This window comes from Peromyscus eremicus, chromosome 7 (genome assembly GCF_949786415.1).
Source record: "Peromyscus eremicus chromosome 7, PerEre_H2_v1, whole genome shotgun sequence".
Lineage (NCBI taxonomy): Eukaryota > Metazoa > Chordata > Mammalia > Rodentia > Cricetidae > Peromyscus > Peromyscus eremicus.
Window position 1 is genome coordinate 12,086,499 of NC_081422.1, and position 20,647 is coordinate 12,107,145.

General features: G+C 43.7%; 1 protein-coding gene across 2 annotated transcripts in view; it reads left to right on the forward strand.

Moving 5' to 3' along the window:
* Positions 1 to 19,927, forward strand: part of Slc36a4 (solute carrier family 36 member 4) — a 36,785-nt gene extending 16,858 nt beyond the window's left edge. The window contains exons 2-11 of one of the 2 annotated variants that reach the window (XM_059267358.1): positions 835 to 958; positions 1,985 to 2,075; positions 3,250 to 3,338; positions 4,802 to 4,897; positions 5,939 to 6,023; positions 7,932 to 8,159; positions 9,758 to 9,856; positions 13,698 to 13,867; positions 18,223 to 18,392; positions 19,463 to 19,927. In XM_059267358.1, the coding sequence (XP_059123341.1) occupies positions 835 to 958; positions 1,985 to 2,075; positions 3,250 to 3,338; positions 4,802 to 4,897; positions 5,939 to 6,023; positions 7,932 to 8,159; positions 9,758 to 9,856; positions 13,698 to 13,867; positions 18,223 to 18,392; positions 19,463 to 19,764 (1,454 nt within the window). In that variant the 3' untranslated portion in view covers positions 19,765 to 19,927. The remainder of the gene's footprint in view (positions 1 to 834; positions 959 to 1,984; positions 2,076 to 3,249; positions 3,339 to 4,801; positions 4,898 to 5,938; positions 6,024 to 7,931; positions 8,160 to 9,757; positions 9,857 to 13,697; positions 13,868 to 18,222; positions 18,393 to 19,462) is intronic. The other variant, XM_059267359.1, reaches the window with a different exon arrangement.
* Positions 19,928 to 20,647: the final 720 nt, after the last annotated feature.

Sequence of the window (20,647 nt, forward strand, 5' to 3'; positions counted from 1 at the left end):
TTTTGATACTAAAATTTTTAACTTTGGAATGACTGTAATTTTAAGTATTTAAAAACACAATTACTCACCTATTACAATGTGACTTGAAGCTGACCAGATGTGGAAAATATGTTTGATTATTTCTTCACATTTCTTGTCCTGTAAACTTCATGTGGATAAAATAAGAACTGTTATCTATATTACTTAAGCTTTTTCCTCTACACTGTATATAATCCAATAGAATGTTTCTTTATGACAATATCAAGACTCAGGGGCTTGCTGGGCGGTGGTGGTGCACGCCTTTAATCCCAGCACTTGGGAGGCAGAGGCAGGAGGATCTCTGTGAGTTCAAGGCCAGCCTGGGCTACAGAGTGAGTTCCAGGAAAGGTGCAAAGCTACACAGAGAAACCCTGTCTCAAAAAAACAAAAACAAAAAAGGAAAAAAAAAAAAGACTCGGGGGCCAAGGTGAATTAAGATACTCATCTGCAGTGAATACAGATGGTGCGCGTGCGTGCGTGCGTGCGTGTGTGTGCCTGAAGTTGACCTTGAGTATCTTTCTAAGTTGTCTCCACTTTATTTATTGAGACAAGATCTTTCACTGAATTCAGGGTTTATGGTATCTTGCTAGTCTATCTTTCCCTAGAGAAGATGTTACAAGCAGCTGCTCTGGCTACCTGGCTTCTTTGTGAGTGCCAGGGATCAGAACTCAGGTCCTTAAACTTGTGGGCCAGTTGTTTCATCCAGCGAGCCATCTCGTCTCTGTAGCCTGATACTTCCTGATATTTAAAAATTCGAGAGATATAGCCTTACATCAGTTTTACAGCCAGTGGTACAGGACTGTTTCTGTTTTGCAGATATGGATGTGATGAGGCCCTTAATAAACGAGCAGAATTTCGATGGGACGTCAGACGAGGAGCAGGAACATACGCTCCTGCCTGTGCAGAAGCACTACCAGCTGGATGGGCAGCATGGGATTTCGTGAGTGTCAGGGTCGTGGGTCCTGGGCTCGGTCTGACTCTGTGTGCACTTCCTAGTCTCCTCCAGGTCTGAGTGTTTACAGATGCTACAGATGACACAGAGATGATTCGGAAGACTAAGGAGTCAGACAGACACCTAGATGCTTGTAGTCTGGGAGAGAAGGATATTATGACATTGAACAGCATGGGGATTTCTTCAGTGCTGATGGATGTCCAGCCCTGTGTCCCTCAAAGAACGGTGTCAGTGAGAAGACAGAAGTGTTTAGTGTTAGGAGAATGGCTTCTCAGAGGGAAGGAGCTCGTGTAGAATGAGGAGACAGTTACTGGTAGAATGGGTTATAAAACCATGTTTTGGTGCCTTGTGATCATTGAATTCTTGCTTTAATAGTGATTTTGTGATTAAGCACAGACACATGAAATTTGACCAAGTATAAACTAAAAACACCGAATAACTCTAGGTAGTTGGTTTTTGTTTGTTTTTTTGTTTGTTTGTTTGTTTTTAGGTAGTTGTTTTTGTTTCATGAGTTTGAAGTTTGGGTTTCTCTTAATTTCAGTTTGTTTCTTCTTGGTCAAGGAGATGACCTCCAGTTACTCCTAGAAACTTCCAACTCCTAAGGAAGCTCGTGATAGCAAATTATTATTTTACCTGAGGGTAGTGTTAAAACTTGTATAAATATTTTTTCTTTTATAACTTCCTTTTAGGGTAGCAATCATAGATCAAATGTTTAGAGCCATAATTATCTAGACAGTGCCAACAAGTCCTTCTGTTTTACCAGCCAGATCCTCAATGTTCTTGACACCATAGCAGCAAAGCATCTTATGAGAAAACTGCCATTTTAGTTGACTCTTCTATATGCCCCATATTTCATTGAATTTCCACAATAATTCTCTGTACTTGCCTTTTATGAGTGAAGATGGGATTTGATCCTAGGGTGACTTCTTGCCTGCCGGTGGGATGGAAACCATTACTTGTTTGTTGCCTAGGTCCTAGGTTGAATGCTTAAATCCTACGATTTTCACTTTCCAGATTCATGCAGACTCTGATGCATCTGCTTAAGGGGAACATCGGGACCGGCCTTTTGGGGCTCCCCTTGGCAATCAAGAATGCCGGCATTGTGGTAAGGCTGTCCATGTGCCCTCCACTCTAGATACAGTCTGTGAAAATGATTGAAAGCTACCATCTCGCCTCATCCAGTATGGGTTACATGTAGGTGGCCATTGGCTGTTGTCCTGATACAATTATGTGAACTCTAATAATCATGGTGCCTAACCTAGAGTGAGAATTACTGTTTTCATTTATATGTGATTGCTTATTTTTAATATTTAACAACAAAGTCTCAAACCTAACCCAGTTCTTAATTTCTGAAGATGAGTATGTCTCATTTTGGGGAGTTGTCAGAGGCTTAAGCAGTGTACCCACAGCAACTAATGTATTAAGGGAATGGATTTTTTTTTGTGTGTAATCTCATTAGTATTTTAGAGTCATTATAATGTGTATGCAGTATTCATAACTAAGAAGAATAGTTGAAATGAGTAACAGCGTCTTTGAAACACCAATATCAAGGCAGTGTTAAAGACAGTTGCTGTAACTGTTGCATTTGAGGGCCTTGGTGAGGTGGGTTCCTGGATGAAGTAAACTACACAGAACTGTTTTTAAATGGGTTGATTTCCATGGAGGGTGTAGCTATCCAATTTTTCTGTCCTGTGTGTAAAGTAACTAGATTTTTGATTGTTCAGGTAAGCTTTGCCCGGTTCTGTTACCCACCATAATCCAGGCTTCCCTTTGCATCTGCTACCCAGCCATGATCCAGGCACTTGGAGTCTGGCGAGTACACACTTGAAACTTTTCATGGGACCACCTTTTGAAAGAATTATTTCCTAATTGCTGTCCCTGACACACGTGCAGATTCTCCAAGAGCAATCTTTAGAAGGTTAAAGATCTTTTTTGTCCAGACAGGGTGTCTCAGTGTGTACTACACCCGTGGGACACTGATGATGCTGTAGATTTATCCTCCTGTGCTGCTGTGACATTGCGTTCCATACTCTGCTGAGTGTCTACTCTAACACAGGCTTCAGTGGCCAAGTCGGCAAGTTAGCATCATTGTCTAAAATATCACCTGAAATAATTTCTGTGTCAGAATCACTGATTTTCTTCATGTCTGTGAGGATTTAATCAGTGGATTCAACAATTTTTTCACTGTAAATGAATTGTCTATTGACCCATTGCTTATAATAAGCTCGCTCAGTTTTTAAAAGTGAATATTTAAATCTTCTGTATTTTCTTCTCCACAGCTTGGCCCAATCAGCCTTGTGTTTATAGGAATTATTTCCGTCCACTGTATGCACATATTGGTACGTTGCAGTCACTTTCTATGTCAGAGGTAAATGTGGACTCATTAAGTCTCTTTGATTTATTGTAAAGCTTCATATTTGCTTAGAGCATCCTTGTCTCGTGTATCTCTTGTGCTTTGCCTCTAGAGGTTGTGTTTCCTTCCACACCGGACACAGCTGAGATAATAACCAGGGGGCAGGCTAGCATTTCTGTAGATAATGTGGTCAGGGTCTGTGGGCAGTCATCCCTTATGTTCTCAGAGGACTGGTTCCAGGATCCCCATGGATACCTACACGTGCTCAAGTCCCTCACATAAAAAGATGCAACCTCTGTCCAACCTTCCAGATGCCATAATCATCTTTAATACAGTATAAATGCTATGCACATTATTATTCTATACTATTCGCCAAATGGTGACAAGAAAAATAAAGTTGTGTATGTAATTATCACAGACATGTTTTTTCATGAATTTTCCATATGCAGTTGGTTAACCCACACATGAGGAACTCGTGGGTAAGGAGGGATGATGACTGTACTTCCTTCAGTGTTGACTGTTGTCTGTGTGTATACGCTGTATGTATGTGGGCACATGGATGATAGTGCATATGTGGAGGTGAGAGGACTTGTGGAGTCAGCACTTTCCTCCACTCTCGGGGCTGCTGGGGTTGAGCTCAGGTTGTTGGGCTTTTCTGGCAAGTACTTTAGCTGCTGAGTCATCTTGCTGGCCTGTGACAACAGACATTCAAAAGGTGCTCTGCTGGGGAGATGGGGTGGGTTCTTTTATCTAGTAGAGGAGGAAACCACGCAGCTGTGCATTTGAAGTGGCAGCTCCAGGTCTTCAGGTTGTTGGTGATTCAGTTTGGGGCAGAGCGGCTTTAGTGACAATGATAAGTGGGCTGACAGACCTAGACAAATATATATCCCCTTTCAGTTCTGCTTCATGAAATGCTTCATGGTATAGTGGACCAGGGGTCTGGCCCCAACATTTTCATTAAATGGTCATATAAACGGTTTAATGTAAACTGTTTATATCATGCCTGCTGTTTAAATAACGATGCAGACCCTAGAGAGGAAAGTGGAATAGAGCATGGAGAAGGAACACTGGCTTCATGGAGGTGTTCTGAAGACTGAACACGACAGTGTATTTGGAACTGTATTGCAGAGCCTGCACGCTGTTCCACAGGGCCACCACAGGATGGGTCATCTTCAGATGACCAGTACAATTGCTAGTTTGCGGTGCTTGAAGTATTTAAATCAAAGCTGTCTGAGTCCTATAAATAGGAAAACTACAGCAGCAGATAAAATTTTGTATGCCTGCAACAGGGCAGATGATATTTTGAAATCTCTTGACTCATGCTCATGGGTACACAGATATTTATTCACACTTTGAAAACAAATCTGCTAATGTATATCCTGAGTTCACAAATCTCTATTTATTTGATGCTATTTTCATGGAATGGCCTTATAGACCAATTTAATACTTTGCTCTGTGTGTGTGCCATTAAATTGCAGGTTTAAGAAGTCAACGTTGGGGTACAGTGACACTGTGAGTTTTGCCATGGAGGCCAGCCCATGGAGTTTCCTTCAGAGGCAGGCAGCGTGGGGCCGGTGAGCACTGGCCTTGCTCCTAATGTCTGTGTGTTGAAGTTATGCTGATTTTAACTATTTTCGTTGAATAAGACATAAAGTATGACAAAGTTGTGGGAACATAGTCAGTGGTTTTTACAGTAGGACAGACTCTGGTTCTAGTCACTACTGTAGTTTGCTATTTTATGGTGTTGATGGCAGTTGATAGGAGTCATCAGTCAGTCATTCAGACCTTGTGCTCACCCCTTGCTCCAAGTCCAGTATGCAGGATGCAGTACCTGGGACCTGCCGTATCCAAATGATGTCACATAGATGTCTGGCAATAGTTGCTCTCTCCTTCTATATAACTGTTTTATGTTTTGGAACTTTCCAGAGCATCTCATTATAAAATAAGAACAGAGAAAACTTACCAAAGATGTTTCTGGAGGGTTGATTCATGCTTCCAATCCTCTTGTGTTCTGCATTCTTATGGACTTAGGAAGTAGCAAGTATACTTCTGTGTGTAAATGACCGGAGGCTGGCAGGGTGGAAGTACACGGGGCTGGTGTGCGGAACATCTTGAGAAGCAGGGGGAAGGGTTTAGTCTAAAATACGAGTTTTTCTCCAGTGCTGAGGCTTGAACAAAGGTCCCTGGGCACACTGGCCTAAAGGCTGCATTGTGAGCCACACTCTAAGCCTGAACAGAGTTCTGTGAAATTGTTTTACAAGCAGCCATTCTTACACAGCAGAATCACAGAAGTAGGACTTGATGTAAAAATCTTTGTCAGCCTGGTCTACAGAGTGAGTTCCAGGACAGCTATGGCTGTTAGACAGAGAAACCCTGTCTTGGAAAAAAAAAAAAAATCTTTGCCTTTTAAGTGAGTGAAGCGTGCTTTTACTATCCTAGTCTAATGCCTTGCTGGCTGACATGTGAACGTCCTGGGAAACAGATACTTTAAATGGTCGTTATCTTAGGAAGTAAAAGAATAAATGGTATTACAGAATGTTTTAAAATAGTTAAAAAGAGAAATGCTACCTGTTTAGAGTTCCCAGTGACACTTCTTTGTGGGACTGTGTTTTCAGGAACGTGGTTGACTTCTTTCTGGTGATAACACAGCTGGGATTCTGCAGCGTCTATATCGTCTTCTTAGCTGAAAATGTGAAACAGGTGAGTATGTTTCTGCAGTCAGTGAGATGTTTTCTTCAGATGCCTTGTTTATTGCACGGCTCATCTGTGGAAGCCATGGTTGAAGCTAAAGGCATGTTTCACTTGTAGTCTTTTTTTAAATTCTTCTTTAGTGTCTCTTTGACAATTTGGATTTCTGATGTTATTGCTGTTGGTGTTATTATGCCTGACATTATATCAACCGTACTTGGTTTTTTTGGGGGGCCAGAATGTGGTCTGGCTTACTGTGTCTTGATTATTTCAAATTCAGATCTCAAAAGTATGCACATAGATACTGGGGGTCACATCCTTGATGTTGTTGATGTTCTTTAAAGGAGGTATAGGATGGTATGCAGCAGCAGGAAGCCGGAGGTAAGAAGGCGAGCGTTTATTCCTAAGGTCCAGTAACCGTTGCTGTTGTTTCAAAAGGGTCTGAAAACACATGCCGTCTTGCAGTCATTCCATGGAACGTGATGGCAGCAGAGTCTGGGATCATGCGAGATGGCCCTGATGGAGCTGTTGTCCCATCCCCACCGTTTTTACTTGTTTTGAGATGGTCTCACTTAATCCAGGCTTGAACTTTCTGTGTAGCTCAGGCTGGCCTTGGACCTCCTGATCCTCCTGTATTTACCTGCCAAGTGCTGGAACTGCAGACGTGTGCCACCGTGACTGGTCACGGCTGGGTCTTTCTAGTTCTCCCAAGGAAGTTGCCAACGAGCCCTGTTTGAATCTAGGAACAGTGCCTTGTGGTTTTATGTTTACAGTTAACTTTTACAATCACCCTGGAGTAACTACTGCGGAGTCTTGTGTACACGATTGACGTGTACTGAGCTTCCCGGGCATTTTCCTGAGACGGAGCCCCCAGTCACCGGTCACAGCTGCTACCCTAGTGTGTGCTTTGTTAGCTGTGTATTGCCTTGAACTCGGGTCTTGGCGTCTCATTTTCTAAGTGTTGGGTTTCCAGTTATGTACTGCCACACCTGGTTGGCCACCTTTGGTAATGATTTTTATCACCGGGTAGGAATTTTAGGGTTTTATTTTGGGTGGGGAGCGGGAGAGGGAGGAAACATCTAAAGACTTTTAATGACTTTCTCTTATGAGACAATGTCTGTTCCAGCCAGAGTTTAATGGAAAATTTAAGGCACGAGAAGATGAGGTAGAAAAAGTGGCTTCCTGGCTGGTTGGAAAGGGAAATGTCTTTTATAACTAGAATGATGAAAGTCTTTTAGAAGCATAAAGGGAAACAGAAAGACATGCAGTCAGACTTTAGAAAACAGCCTGAGGCAGCAAGGAACACCCACGTGGGCAGGGCAGGCAGCAGCCTCAGAAGCGTGAAATTGGAAATTGTCACTCTGGGCAGAAGTTTTCCTTCCATTGTGGGCAGTGCACATTACTATGTACACTGGCTAAACCTTACTGGTCATCACTGTCACTGTTAGACACCGTGGGATGAACTCACAGGTCACTCTTGTCGGAGGGAGACACCGTAGGTGGGATGACCTCACTGGTCACTCTTGTTGGAGGGAGACACTGTGGGATGACCTCACTGGTCATCACTGTCTCTGTTAGATACTGTGTCATGACCTCACAGGTCACTCTTGTTGTAGGGAGACACCTTGGGATGACCTTACTGGTCACCACTGTCAGGAAGACACTGTGGGATGACCTCACTGGTCACCACTGTCACAGTTAGACATTGTGGAATGACCTCACTGGTCACCACTGTCATAGGGAGACACTATGGGATAACCTCACTGGTCACCACTGTTACAGTTAGACACTGTGGGATGGGATGACCTCACTGGTCACCACTGTCATGGCGCTTGATCATAGAGGATGTGAGTTTTATTTTCTCTCTCGTGACTGTAAGCTGATGGATAATTTCTGTCCTCCTCTGTGACTGTACTACAGGTTCATGAAGGACTCCTGGAGAGCACAGCGTTGGTTTCCAACAGCACAGATCCATCTCAGGCATGTGAGAGAAGAAGTGTGGACCTCAGGGTCTATATGCTCTGCTTTCTCCCGTTTATAATTCTCTTGGTCTTCATTCGTGAGCTGAAGAATCTCTTCATACTTTCGTTCCTTGCCAACATGTCCATGGCTGCCAGTCTTGTGATAATTTACCAGTATGTTGTTAGAGTAAGTCTGCTTTTGAGTAACCATCCTGTGTTCCCATGTGTGTAAAGCTTTCTTTGGAGGTGACAGTTGTGACATGGAGAGACCTGTTCCGCACACATGGCACACGGACAGCAGCAGATATTGATTTTCCTTCAGGGGATAATGTTAATGACATAGATGCTAAGAGGCTGCGTCTGGCTTGAATGTTGGTGAGGGGGCCTGTGGGTTTGCATCAGTGTTCCCAAACATCCCACCTTCCCTGTCGCAGCTCTTGTGAGATTTAGGATTGTGCTCTTCCTACAGAGCCCCCCATGACTCGTTGAGTTACTGTGCTTATGCATTGGAGCTCTGAGCCAGTCACAAGGATGGGCATGCATGTAATGCTCTAAGGTTTTTGCTTGCTGCCCTGTGCCCTCCACTGCCATGGCACAAGTCTGTGACTCCTTTGTTTAAAGACCATGCAGTAGCTGGAACTGAGGTCACTGTTTGAAGTCTCAGGACTCTTAACCCAGTTATACTAGGCAGAGGCCACGGACCCCAAGAAAGTCAAGGATCCTGTTTTATTTCCTCATGATCTAATCCATCAAACATACTACTTCCAAGATATCACAAGATTTTCATGAGAAGTTCACATAAACTAATTTACTGGGTCTGTTTCACTTTCCTCCCTCTGGATTCTCAAACTGGTAGGAAAGAAGGTTGCCTGAGCCTTTCTGAGCTTCCCAGTCCCTTAGCTGGACATGTTAGATTGGGGGATCTCTCAGGAGAGGGAAGAGCACAAGGAAGTGCCATAGCATCCTGCTCACCTGAGTCACGGTTTAGCGGTAGCAGACGATCAAGACCTTTGGACCCTGCTCACTCTGCTCCTTGCTTTCCCTGTCACGTGTCTTCTTCACATCATGTAATTCTACATGTGCCTCAACTGTTACCAACCTCCTCATTGCCCACATTACTCACGTGCTTTCACACTGGTTTGCATAGCCTCTTTCCTTGGCCTTGAGTTTTAATTCAGTAGGTAAGGCAGAGGAGATGATTGTGGCAAGGGGGGGGACCAGAATTGGGGTGTCTGGAAGGAAGGTCATTGTGGTCAGTGGTTTCGAGCCAGGTGTGTTCCAGTGACTTTGTCTAGATCTCAAGAGAGTGAGAAGCATTACCATGAGATGGTAATAAAGGGGAGCGGGGTCATCCACAGTGAGGAACAGGTCGTGTGTGTTGTGTTGGGGCACACACTGAAACCAGAAGGACACCTGAACCAGGGAGAGCCAGGGACCCGAAGGGGTGGCATGCATGGAGACCGCAGCAGCCTGGTGACGGCTGGGCTCTGGGTTCTGAGTATGCCTGCATACTTCTCATGTGGCAGGAGATGTATCCCATGCGCTGCCTGGGACTGGCCAGTGGACACAAGTACTCAGGAGGAATGTGTAGATGTGAGGGAAACAGTTGTTTGTGTAACGATGTCCTAACAGCTTAGCCTCCCTTAACATATATATGTAAAACGTTTACTAAATTCCATAAGCCCATTTGCTCTGTGAAGCTTGGAAGACGTGATTTTGTTCTTTAATTTTAAATAATTTGCATTAGATAAAGCTGTAACTTGCTTTCTTTTTTCTTTTCTGCAGAACATGCCAGATCCCCACAACCTTCCAATTGTGGCTGGTTGGAAGAAATACCCACTGTTTTTTGGTACTGCTGTGTTTGCTTTTGAAGGCATAGGAGTGGTAAGAATTAGCCATTACTTGTTTTTTAAACTCTTATCACAAGAATTTTTATAGTCTAACTGTATAAAAGTACACTTTTTTTGGGGGGGAGGCTTAGTTTCGTGTATTCATAGAACATGATTCCAGTTTGGTGGGTGGATGAAAACAATGAAATCAAAGGAGGAGGGCCTGGCTGCCCCTAAGGTGTGAGACTTTTTTATTGTAGATGTGAGGGAGAAAGCAGGCAGAGGGAAGAGTCCAGGCTGAACATGACTGGCTGACACCGGGCCCTGAGAGGAGAGTGAGGGAGAGGGAGCAAGGGAAGAGCCACAGACCCCGGCCCAGGCCAAGAGACTGGGGGAGCCAAAATGGCTGAGTTATATAGGAATCAGGCTGGGGGAGCCCAGCCCTAGGATGGGGAGGTTTAGGGTAGGGGGTGGGGTGAGGGGTGCTGGGAGGAGCCACAGGCACTGAATGAGACATGTAGCTTTGAGTCCTAACTTGAACTCTTGTTTAGTTTTTCTACTGACCAGTAACTTAACCTTAGACATGTTTCTTAGGTTCTCTAAGTCTTTTCCTTGGTAGGTTAAGTGACAATATTAGACTAGATTTTTAGCATTTTGGGGGAAAAAATTTCAAGCCTATAAAAGCCTTAAGGTATTATATATACTGAAAACTCTTGTTAAGTATCACGTAACTTCAGAAAATAGAACTCACAATTTTGTTTTGTTTGTATCCCACATACTCAAGCATGCCCAAATAAAGCTTTTTTTTTTTTTAATTTTTAAAATTCTGTTATGCATCTGGGTTGTTTTGCTTGTAAGCATGTCTGTACACCAAATGTGTGCCTGGTTCCTGTGGAGGCCAGAAGAGGCTTAGTGAGGCTTTGGAAAGGAGTTACAGATGTTTGTGAGCCACCACATGGGTTCTGAGAATCAAAACTAGGTCCTCTGGAAGAGCAGCCACTGCTCTTAACCTCTGAGCCATCTCTCCAGCCCTCAAATAACCCATTTTAAAAAGGTGCATGTACTGGGGTGGGTCAGGGGAGTTCAGAGCACAGCTTCCAGGAGCTGGTTCTCTCCTTTTCCATCGTGGGGGCAAGGTCTCTCCTGTTCCTGCTGCTCTGCGGCTCTCCAGGGTAATAGGCCAGAGGGTGTCTAGGTAGTTCTGTGTCTCCACCCCCCTCTTTCCACAGGAATATGTGGTTTTAGATGTGAGGTAGCTTATCCAGAGAGTGTCTAGGTAGTTCTGTGTCTCCACCCCCCTCTTTCCACAGGAATGATGCGGTTTTAGATGTGAGGTAGCTTATCCAGAGGTTGTCTAGGTAGTTCTGTCTCCACCCCCCTCTTTCCACAGGAATGATGCGGTTTTAGATGTGAGGTAGCTTATCCAGCCTCTGCAGGGTTCTGGTGACTGAACTCAGGCCATCCGGCTTGCATGTCAGCCTGCCAGCCCCAACATCACATTACAGACTAGAATATTTGAAGGCTGTGGAAATAATTATAAAGTTATTGCCATGTGAAACTCAAAGATAAGTCTCCCTTTGGGTCGGGCACATCATATTTGTTTTAAGGTAAAACATTAGTGAGATGTCTGTGCCAGGAGATACATCCTGAGGCCTCTAACATCTTAAGTACTTCTACTCAAAATACTTTCAGCATTTGTGGCCTAGAATTTGTAGATTTAGGGAAATTTGAATATTAATGTCTGCTGTCTTCAGGTCTGATGGTTTTGGTATCAGAACAAAACACTTTAAATGCCTCTTCCTGGAATGCAAATGGATGTCGTCGTCCCCCCACTTCCCCCTTGGCTCTCTGCTGTCTGAATTCTTAGGAATTCTCACAGCTCCTCTCTGCGGTTGCAGCTGTAGATTCGGATTTTAATGTCTGTCTTTCATTAGTTTAGGATCTTAATCATTGGATATTTAGTTAAGTGTTGATTCTCTGACAAAAGTCCAACATACAGTTGTTCATTCAAAACCAGCCTCACTATCCCACTTTCTCTTCCCTCTTTTATTTTAATTTTTAGTATTTGCTTTGTTAGGACACAAAGTTTCCTATGACATTTCTGTACACACACATCATATACTGTCCTTCCCTGCTTTTGGCTTGTCTCTTCCGTATGCCACACAGTCCCTCCTGCCTTCCTGTCACACACTCCACTCCTACCTCTCATCCCTTCCCAAGATCCCTGTCCTGTTCTGTGGTCCCCTTCCTGCTCCCTCCACACACACTATAGAGCAGTTACAGATGTCTACATGTGTGTTCCTACGCATGTGAGCTTTAACTTGCTCTGTGTCCTGAGGGCTTCAGAAGCAACATTCCTCACATAGCACACACCCTGGAGATCTGAATTCTAAATGCCATGCTCCAAGACAAGAACCATGTTCTGTGGAAACAAATGTCTGATGAAGACTGAAACCATGGAATCCAACATGAGTGTGGGGCTCTCTATAGGCCAGAGAGGAAGGACGTGCTCAGAGCAGAGGACGGACAGTGAGGCAGTGAGCATCACCAGGGACGCACACATGCCTGGTCGTATCACAGTGACAGAATGTTGGGTTGTGACTCAGAGTGCATAACAGATCGCAGAAGTCCACAGGGAGTAAGTGATTGGACTAATGACTACGAGGCAGGATCCCTAGTTGCACCTCTTCCCCCAGCGGGTGTAGATAACTCTCACTTCGTTCTCGGAGAGTGGGTGGAGTTAGAGACCCAGAGTATGATGAGGTGGGTGGGACTAGACGGAAGTACACCAGTCATCACAGTCATGATGGAAACGTGAAAGAAGAGCACTTCAGGGTGTGATGTCTGTCTCTAAAAGCCATGACCCCTGTCTAGTCACAAGGAAGGCATTAGGACAGACCCAAATTAGAGGGGTGTTGTGCAGAGGAGTTCAACAAGTCGGGACAGTGAGCAAAGAAAGACCGAGAAGCCAGCCAGACCACAGGAGAGCGAGGAAGCAAGGTGAAAAATGCAATACGGTATCCTGGAAGGTCATTCATGAAGAGCTGGAGAAATTGAGATGGGCTTTGGGGTTCAGTCACTTGTGGTTGGCCACTGTTGTCTCAGTTGTGACAACTGGTAGTATAAAGTGTTAATCACGGGAGAGCTGCTCCGGGGGCACATGGGAGCCATCTGTGTTTTCCTTGGCATTTAAAAAACAAATCTAAAATTATTCTAACCAGAAAAGGTATATAAAAAAAACCCAGCAGGTTGCCTGCTGAGAGCTGATCTTCAAATCTTTTTAGGAATTAAACAATAATGTAATATAAAAATCTACAGAGCACAGGGGCTGAGTGTGTTAGCAAAGTGCTTCTGTATAAGGATGAGCCCATCCCCCACATAATCAGCTGGGTGCAGATGTAATCCCAGTGCTGGGAAATGGAGACAGGCAGATCCTGACTGCTCACAGGTGGGCAGTTTAGCCCAGCCAGGAAGCTCCACGTTCAGTGAGATCCTGTCTCAAACAGCTGGGTGGAAGCTTGGTATGGTGGTGTGCACCTTTAGTCCCAGAATGTGGGAGGCAGAGGCAGGCAGATCTCTGTGAGTTTGAGGGCAGACTGGTCTGTATAGTTCCAGGCTAGCCAGGGCTACATAGTGAGACACTCTCAACCAACCCAAGAGGGGAAAAATGAGGTGGAACACGGTAGAGGAGGACACTGATGTCAACCCCTACACACACCACACACACGCAAACATACATGGATATGTCTACATATCACAAAGAAAATAGCTCTTACAAATGGAACGAAGAGAAGACTTTGCACATGAGACTGCAGAAGACCAACCTTTCTAATTACCCTGGTTATTCTGAAATTCCTGTATTCTATTCCTTTAAAATAGTTACATTCTCCTCCTAGGTGCTTCCGCTGGAAAACCAGATGAAGGAGTCTAAACGCTTTCCTCAGGCGCTGAACATCGGCATGGCGATTGTCACAGTCCTGTACGTCAGCCTGGCCACTCTTGGCTACATGTGCTTCCGTGATGAAATCAAAGGCAGCATTACACTGAATCTTCCCCAGGACATGTGGTAGGTAAAGCTGACTTGCCAGTCATAGTTTCTGTGGTTTTTATTCACAAGATTTGATGGGGAAGATATATTTTTAGATTTATGATTTGAACGTTTAAACTTTTTCATGATTTCATTATTTGTAGAACTAAAAATGCACTTAACAGGCTTTTAAATTTTCAAATATTGGCTGGAGAGATGGCTCAGAGGTTAAGAGCACTGCTTGCTCTTCCAGAAGTCCTGAGTTCAATTCCCAGCAACCACACGGAGGCTCATAACCATCTGTAATGAGATCTGGTGCCCTCTTCTGGCCTGCAGGGACACATGCAGACATAACACTATACATAATAAATAAATAAATCTAAAAAAAAAAAAAAGAGTTGGATCTTTTAAAAAATTTTTCAAATATGAGATATGGGTAGAAACAGTAACAATATTTATTCACAGAAGTATTTAAGGTAAATCTTCCTGGAAAAGGAATTGAAGAGAAAGCCTGCAGACAGATAGATAGATGCCCCTGTTCCCAGCTAAGACATGGAGAAGGACCGCGACAGGACTCTAGGAAGGCATGCCTATATATTGGCAGTTCAAGTGTGGGGGTGTGACCTGTACTTGAAGTAGCCCTTCATTCCTTCCAGGACTGGCTCATCTCTGACCCCTGCTTGCTATGGTTCTCAAGTTAGAACACAGCAAATTAGGACTGGTGACTCAAAGACTGTTCAATCATAGTTTAGCCATCTAATTTTCAGCTAGAAGAAGGCCTCCAAAAGTTATGCTGAGAAACAGTAGACATCTTGAAAAGTAGGCGAGCAAGTCAGGGTAGAGAGAGGTTTCCTTTGGAGAGAGTCCGTCTGAACCTCTTCACAGGGTAGCTGGGTGCAGCCTGTCCTGGTTCACTGTCTGCCTTGTGGACCTGGTAAGGTAGTAGGAGTTAATAGTCCTTTGAACTATTAACTCCCTGAGAGCTACAGAGTGACTGTCCTCTCAAAGGCTAGTGCTCTGGAAAGTGGTAGTGCAGAAGGCCCTGGGATTGCATGTTTCCTCTTGTCTCCTGTGCGCATCGCAGAGTGTACAGCTCTGTGGCTACTTAAGCTGAAGTGAGAAAAAAGGTTGAAGAGTTGAGAAAAGTATTAAGTGTTATTGAAGGACACATGCCAACCAAAGAGATAAATGGGCTTTTGAAACAGAATAGGTAAAAGTGAAATAAATGGGGCTTTTATACAGTGTGTTTGAACACTGACATTTCTGTATTACTCTTCTAGGGTTGAAAAACCAGTCTGTGTAGTGCTCACTTCTCCAGCACGTAATGTGAGGGAAAAATTAGAGCAGTGTTCCATATAACACCAGATAACAGTACTACGTGTGGATGGTATTAACACTAACCATGTGTTAGCCTGTGGAACTCCAGCTTTATGTCAGTGGAATGTAATTATAATTATATGCAAAATAGTGTTTTCATTTTAAAGTATATTACCGGCCATACTTTGAAGATATAACAGTAATTAGAAAAAAGCAATATTCCTCTTTTAAGTGAATTATGAATTAATAAGAATGTTTGCTTAATTCTCTACAGCTGCTTATCAGAACATGCGAAAAAATAGTCATTTGGTAACTTTGCGTATTTTCAGCCACAACCATTTACAGTTAAATGTTAAGGCCCTGGCTAAGTATGTCCTTGGGTAATTTCTAAATTAAGATTTATTATTTTCAGCCCTGAGGACTTCCTTGTTCCTAATTGTGGTGTTTGCCGTATTTTCAAGTCTACTCTTACTCGGCCCCATTTGCTTCTTGTATTTGCTCCTCGGATGTGTGTGTGCACCGCAGCCAAAGCCTACTGAATCCTTGCTTGGTCACAGACCACAGAGTGCGCATGCTTCTCAGGGCTGTTGGTCTTAGGATGTCAGAAATAAGCTTAAGCCCTAATTAATGGCTTTGCCGAAAGTAGAGTCCTGTCTATCCTTTTAGGATAATAGGATTTGTTCCAAGGAGACGCACAGAGGCTGTGGACCCTGGCATTTCCACAGGCGAATGAACACAGGAGCTGGTCACTGCCCCAGCCTGAAGCAGTCTACCTCAGCACTGCCCCAGAGTCACAGCTCCCTCCAGCCACAGCCGCCTTTATAGTGTGTTTCTTAGAACACACAAGTGGATATTTCTTTTGATTATTGTAGCTGGTGTTTTCTCTCCGGGTCCCGCCAAGCCTCGGCAGTCCCTTAGCCCATTTATAAAATAAACATACAGGCGCTTATATTATTTAAACTGCTTGACCATTGGCTCAGGCCTATCATTGTTTAGCTCTTACTCTTAGATTCAGCCCATTTCTATTAATCTATACTTTGCCACGTGGCTCATGCCTTACTGGTACCTTACATCTTCCTTGTTCTGGCGGCAGCTGCAGGCAGTCTCTTCCTTCCCTTACTGTTCCCTTAATTCTCCTCTCTGTTAGTCCCGCCTATACTTCCTGTCTGGCTACTGGCCAATCAGTGTTTTATTTATTAACATATTTGCCATACAGAACATCCCACAGCTGATTATTTTAAATATAAAAAATATTTTAAATTTTCAAAATGTTAAAGTATTGAAATATTACTATTTTTATCATCCATAGCTCAGAGGAGTAGGTTTATTCCTTCATCCGACTCTTGTGAGTCCACACATACTCTACATGTCACCAAAAATGTCACTTTCTCTAGACAGGGATTTGCTGAGGTATTGACTGAGACATACATGCTGAAGGGCTAGAGAATTGGCTCAGCCTTTCAGAGCACTTGGTTCAGTTCCCAAGGCCCATGTGATAGCTCACAGCCAGTTGTAATAGCGGTTCCAGGGGCTCTGGTGCCCCCTTCTGTTGCCTAGAGGCACTGGACACTCATATGGTACACAGAGATACATGTAGGTGAAACACATAAAATACTAAATTAATTAATTAAAAAAGGAAAGAATGAAGTGCATGTGAGTTTTGGCAGGGGGTCATCACCAAGGTAAAATCTAAAGACTATCACACATTTTATATTGAATTGACATACTACTGTTTATAGTGAGTCCTCCAGAGATGACCACCTAGACACAGTCTAGCCAATTGAAAGTCTTTATTGTAGCTGGCTAGAACAACACTCAGATATTTGGGACCCAGTTGTAGCCCTGAGCAAGGGGTTTTTGAAGACAAACAAAACCTTCTGTATCTCACTGGGCAGCTACGGGGGAGATTTAACATAAGCAAGCAGTTCAGCAGGAGCTAAGTTAAGCAGTCAGCTGGAGGGGAGGTTTGTATAAGCAGGCAGTTTAACAGAGGCCTAGATGAGGTAGCTGGGGCATCGTGACTTGATTCCTAGAATAGAATTGGTAATTTTCCCTGGGATTCTCCGTCAAGGAGATCAAATTCTAGTTAAACCTGAAATGGCCTTTGCAACAATACAAGATGGAGGACCCTCTGCACTGTCTTGCCCTGTCAGACTACACTGGACCCTGTTAGTATGTGGGACTCTCCGTGTATCACATAACATGAGTAATTAGAGAATTCTGAAGATGTCTATGAGTGGAACACTGATGTGCACTGGAAGCCCTGACCTCCAAGGGACAAGTTTGCATCACAAACCAAGCAGCAGCAGCAGCAGCACAGCACAGCACAGCTCTCCCCTTACTGCTTTGATCTTAACACAGGCAGCGGGTGCCTCGTGGAAACTCAGCTGGGGAAAGGATTCAGATGCCCTCCTTGTGCCCTTTGCCTCACAGAAATGTAAAGCAAGGAGGGCCCACATTGAGAGCCCAATAGGACATTTTTCTTCTACATGGAGATCACTGGGGCTGTGACTCAATATTTCAAAGAAATATATTCAAATTTTTAAAAGAAAGTTGAAAAAAATATTGCTCTGAAAAGCTTCGGAAATCTCTTCATGGGGCTGAGGATAGGCAGGGAGCACCAGCGTGGCCCTAAACTCAGTCTTCTAGTACCGTGTCCCCAAGTCTGCGCTCAGCCTCACAGGCTCGTCAGAGCGAGTTGTCTATTGAGGACTAGAAATGTGGTCAGAGGAGGTTGGTTTTTTGGTTTGGTTTTTTTTTTTTAATGTGTGTGTTTTGCTTTCTTTCTTGAGACAGGGTTCTTAGTCTGTAGCCACTGGTCTAGTCTGGAAATGAGTACAGATGTAGGCCAGACTGATGTGGAACTCACAGCGGTTCCTCCTGAGTTGGCTTCCTGAGTGTTGGCCTTATAGCTGTACACCACCACGTCTGGTTTCGTTGGCTTTTTCACCTTTGATTAGGACGTTTCTAAACTGCCTTGTATTCTTTATTTCTTGTTTATCCTCTAAGAATTAAAAAAGAGGAAAGTCAAACTCACATTAAGAAAAACTAAATGTTGAATTTCTTTTTTCCAACAGGTTGTATCAGTCAGTGAAAATTCTGTATTCCTTTGGCATTTTCGTGACCTATTCAATTCAGTTCTATGTTCCAGCAGAGATCATTATCCCTGGAGTCACTGCCAGACTTCATGCCAAATGGAAGCGCATCTGTGAATTTGGGATACGGTCCTTCTTGGTTAGTATCACTTGTAAGTATCAGTACATGTCTATCGTAATAGCTGACTTGCATGTGCATGTGTTAATGTGAGACCTGCTTAAATCATATATTTTGCAAACAGTTATTTTTTTAGAAATGGGGTTATGTTTTTATATGTGTAGATCAGGGCAGCTTCAAACTCATTGTCCTCCTGCCTCAGATTCCCAAATTCCAAGGTGGCAGGTTTGCACCACCACTCCTGACTTAGCCTTAAACCATTAGCAAGAATTCCACAGAGGAGCTGGCCACTGTTGAGCGTACCGCATCGGGGCACTGTGGGCACTGCCTAGTGTACCACATCCGAACACCAGCTTTGCTCACTTGGTTAAAGTGGCCTTTTTGTTTCTCCGCTTCAAAGACAGTGTCTTAGGGAAATAATTTGTGACTATACGTATATCCGGATCTCATCCAGCTTTTAATTTTTGGTACTAGAAACAAACCCTCACACATGCCAGACATGCACTATACCCTCAGGCCAGACTTGGGCTTTTGAGACAGGGCCTTGCTATGTAGCTCAGGCTGGCCTCGATCTCATGATCTTCCTGACTTGGAAACCCAGTTTCTGGGATTGAAGCTTGCACTGCCACACAGCACATCCTGCTCTGTCCACTCATTCTCGCATCCTCCATTGGCTCCTCTTGCTCAGTGACTATGGCCTTGTTCTCTTGATAATGACCCTCTGGTGTGTTGTCCTGAAGAGTGGCTGACCACAATTCTGCTGTAAGAACTGGGCTGTCTGCACTCCTGTTTGTTCCTGGCACACCACACTGTTTGTGTGTCATAGACTCCTCTGTGAGGCAGGGAGAGGAGCCTAGTGCTCTGAAATAGACGCTCCACTCTCATAGCACAAAGTTCATAGTTGTTTACATGAGAAATGTTTTCTGATAAGTATGAGTCCAGAAAGTGTTTCTCTGGTTTGCTCCTCCCTAGCTCAGAATAAATTATGACAGTTTCCCCATTAGCAGTGGCTTCTGCTAATTACTTTCATTGTATCAAAAAGCTCTTCGTTAAGTCCCTATGTGTGTAGTAAACATGTCAACAGAAGCCATTTTTTTTTAATAGGTGCTGGGGCGGTTCTCATTCCTCGCCTAGACATCGTGATCTCCTTTGTTGGGGCTGTAAGCAGCAGTACGCTGGCCCTGATCCTGCCCCCCATCGTGGAAATCCTTACATTTTCTAAGGAACACTACAACATATGGATGATCCTGAAAAACATTTCCATAGCATTCACTGGAGTCGTTGGCTTCTTGTTGGGCACGTATGTCACTGTTGAAGAAATTATTTATCCAACTACAGTAGCTGGTACCCCACAGAGTCTCTCTCTGAATGTGAACTCTACATGCTTAGCACCTGGTTTGAAATAGTGGAAGATCTGTGAGCCTTCTGTTATCATCCCAATTCTAACAGCAATTAAGAACCAGTACAGTGTATTGCCATACACCTAAACATAGTGCCAAACTCTTGTTTTTGTTGGCACAGTATTGTAATTGGATTGTGAACTGGTCATATTTTGCAGCTGTGGCAAATTCTTGCTTTTATCTAATGACAATGAAAAATTTTTAATTAGCTTTGAGAATTGAAAAAACTAAAATCAAAACTTAAACAATAAGCATACCCTGTTAGTCTTTGTTTCTGTAAGAAACACTTTGAATAAGAATTATCTTTCTTACCACTATTGAGAAGATAAAGCAATTCAGCATTGTAGAAATTAAATAGGGTCATAGTTAAGAAAATCTTTCTGGAACATCCCACAATAGCAAGTAAGCCTCCTGTTTGAAAATGCATCGATTGCATTTTTATTCCATAGGTAATGCTTCTGATAGCCCCTGGGGAGGATAGACGATTCCCATTGACCATCATGTGAACATTAGGAAGTTTCCAGAGCCAGAGTCTCTTCACAGGTAGGCTCTACAGACAGTCGGGCTTCATAGTCACCGGGAAGCACTGAACAGGATTCTCACCTCCTGTTTCCATCATAGGTGAAAAGGCCATTGAAGTTTCTGGAATACTGCTCCCTTGGTTACTGTCTTAGTTAAGTTCCTATTGCTGTGATACAGCACCATGACCAAAATCAGCTTATGGAGCAAAGAGGTTATTTCAGTTTACAGTTCCACATCACGGTCCATCATCAAAGGAAGTCAGGGCAGGAACCTGGAGCAGGAGCTGATGCAGAAGCTAGGGAGGACGCTGCTTACTGGCTTGCTCCTTATGGCTTGTTCAGCCTGCTTTCTTATAGCATCCAGGACC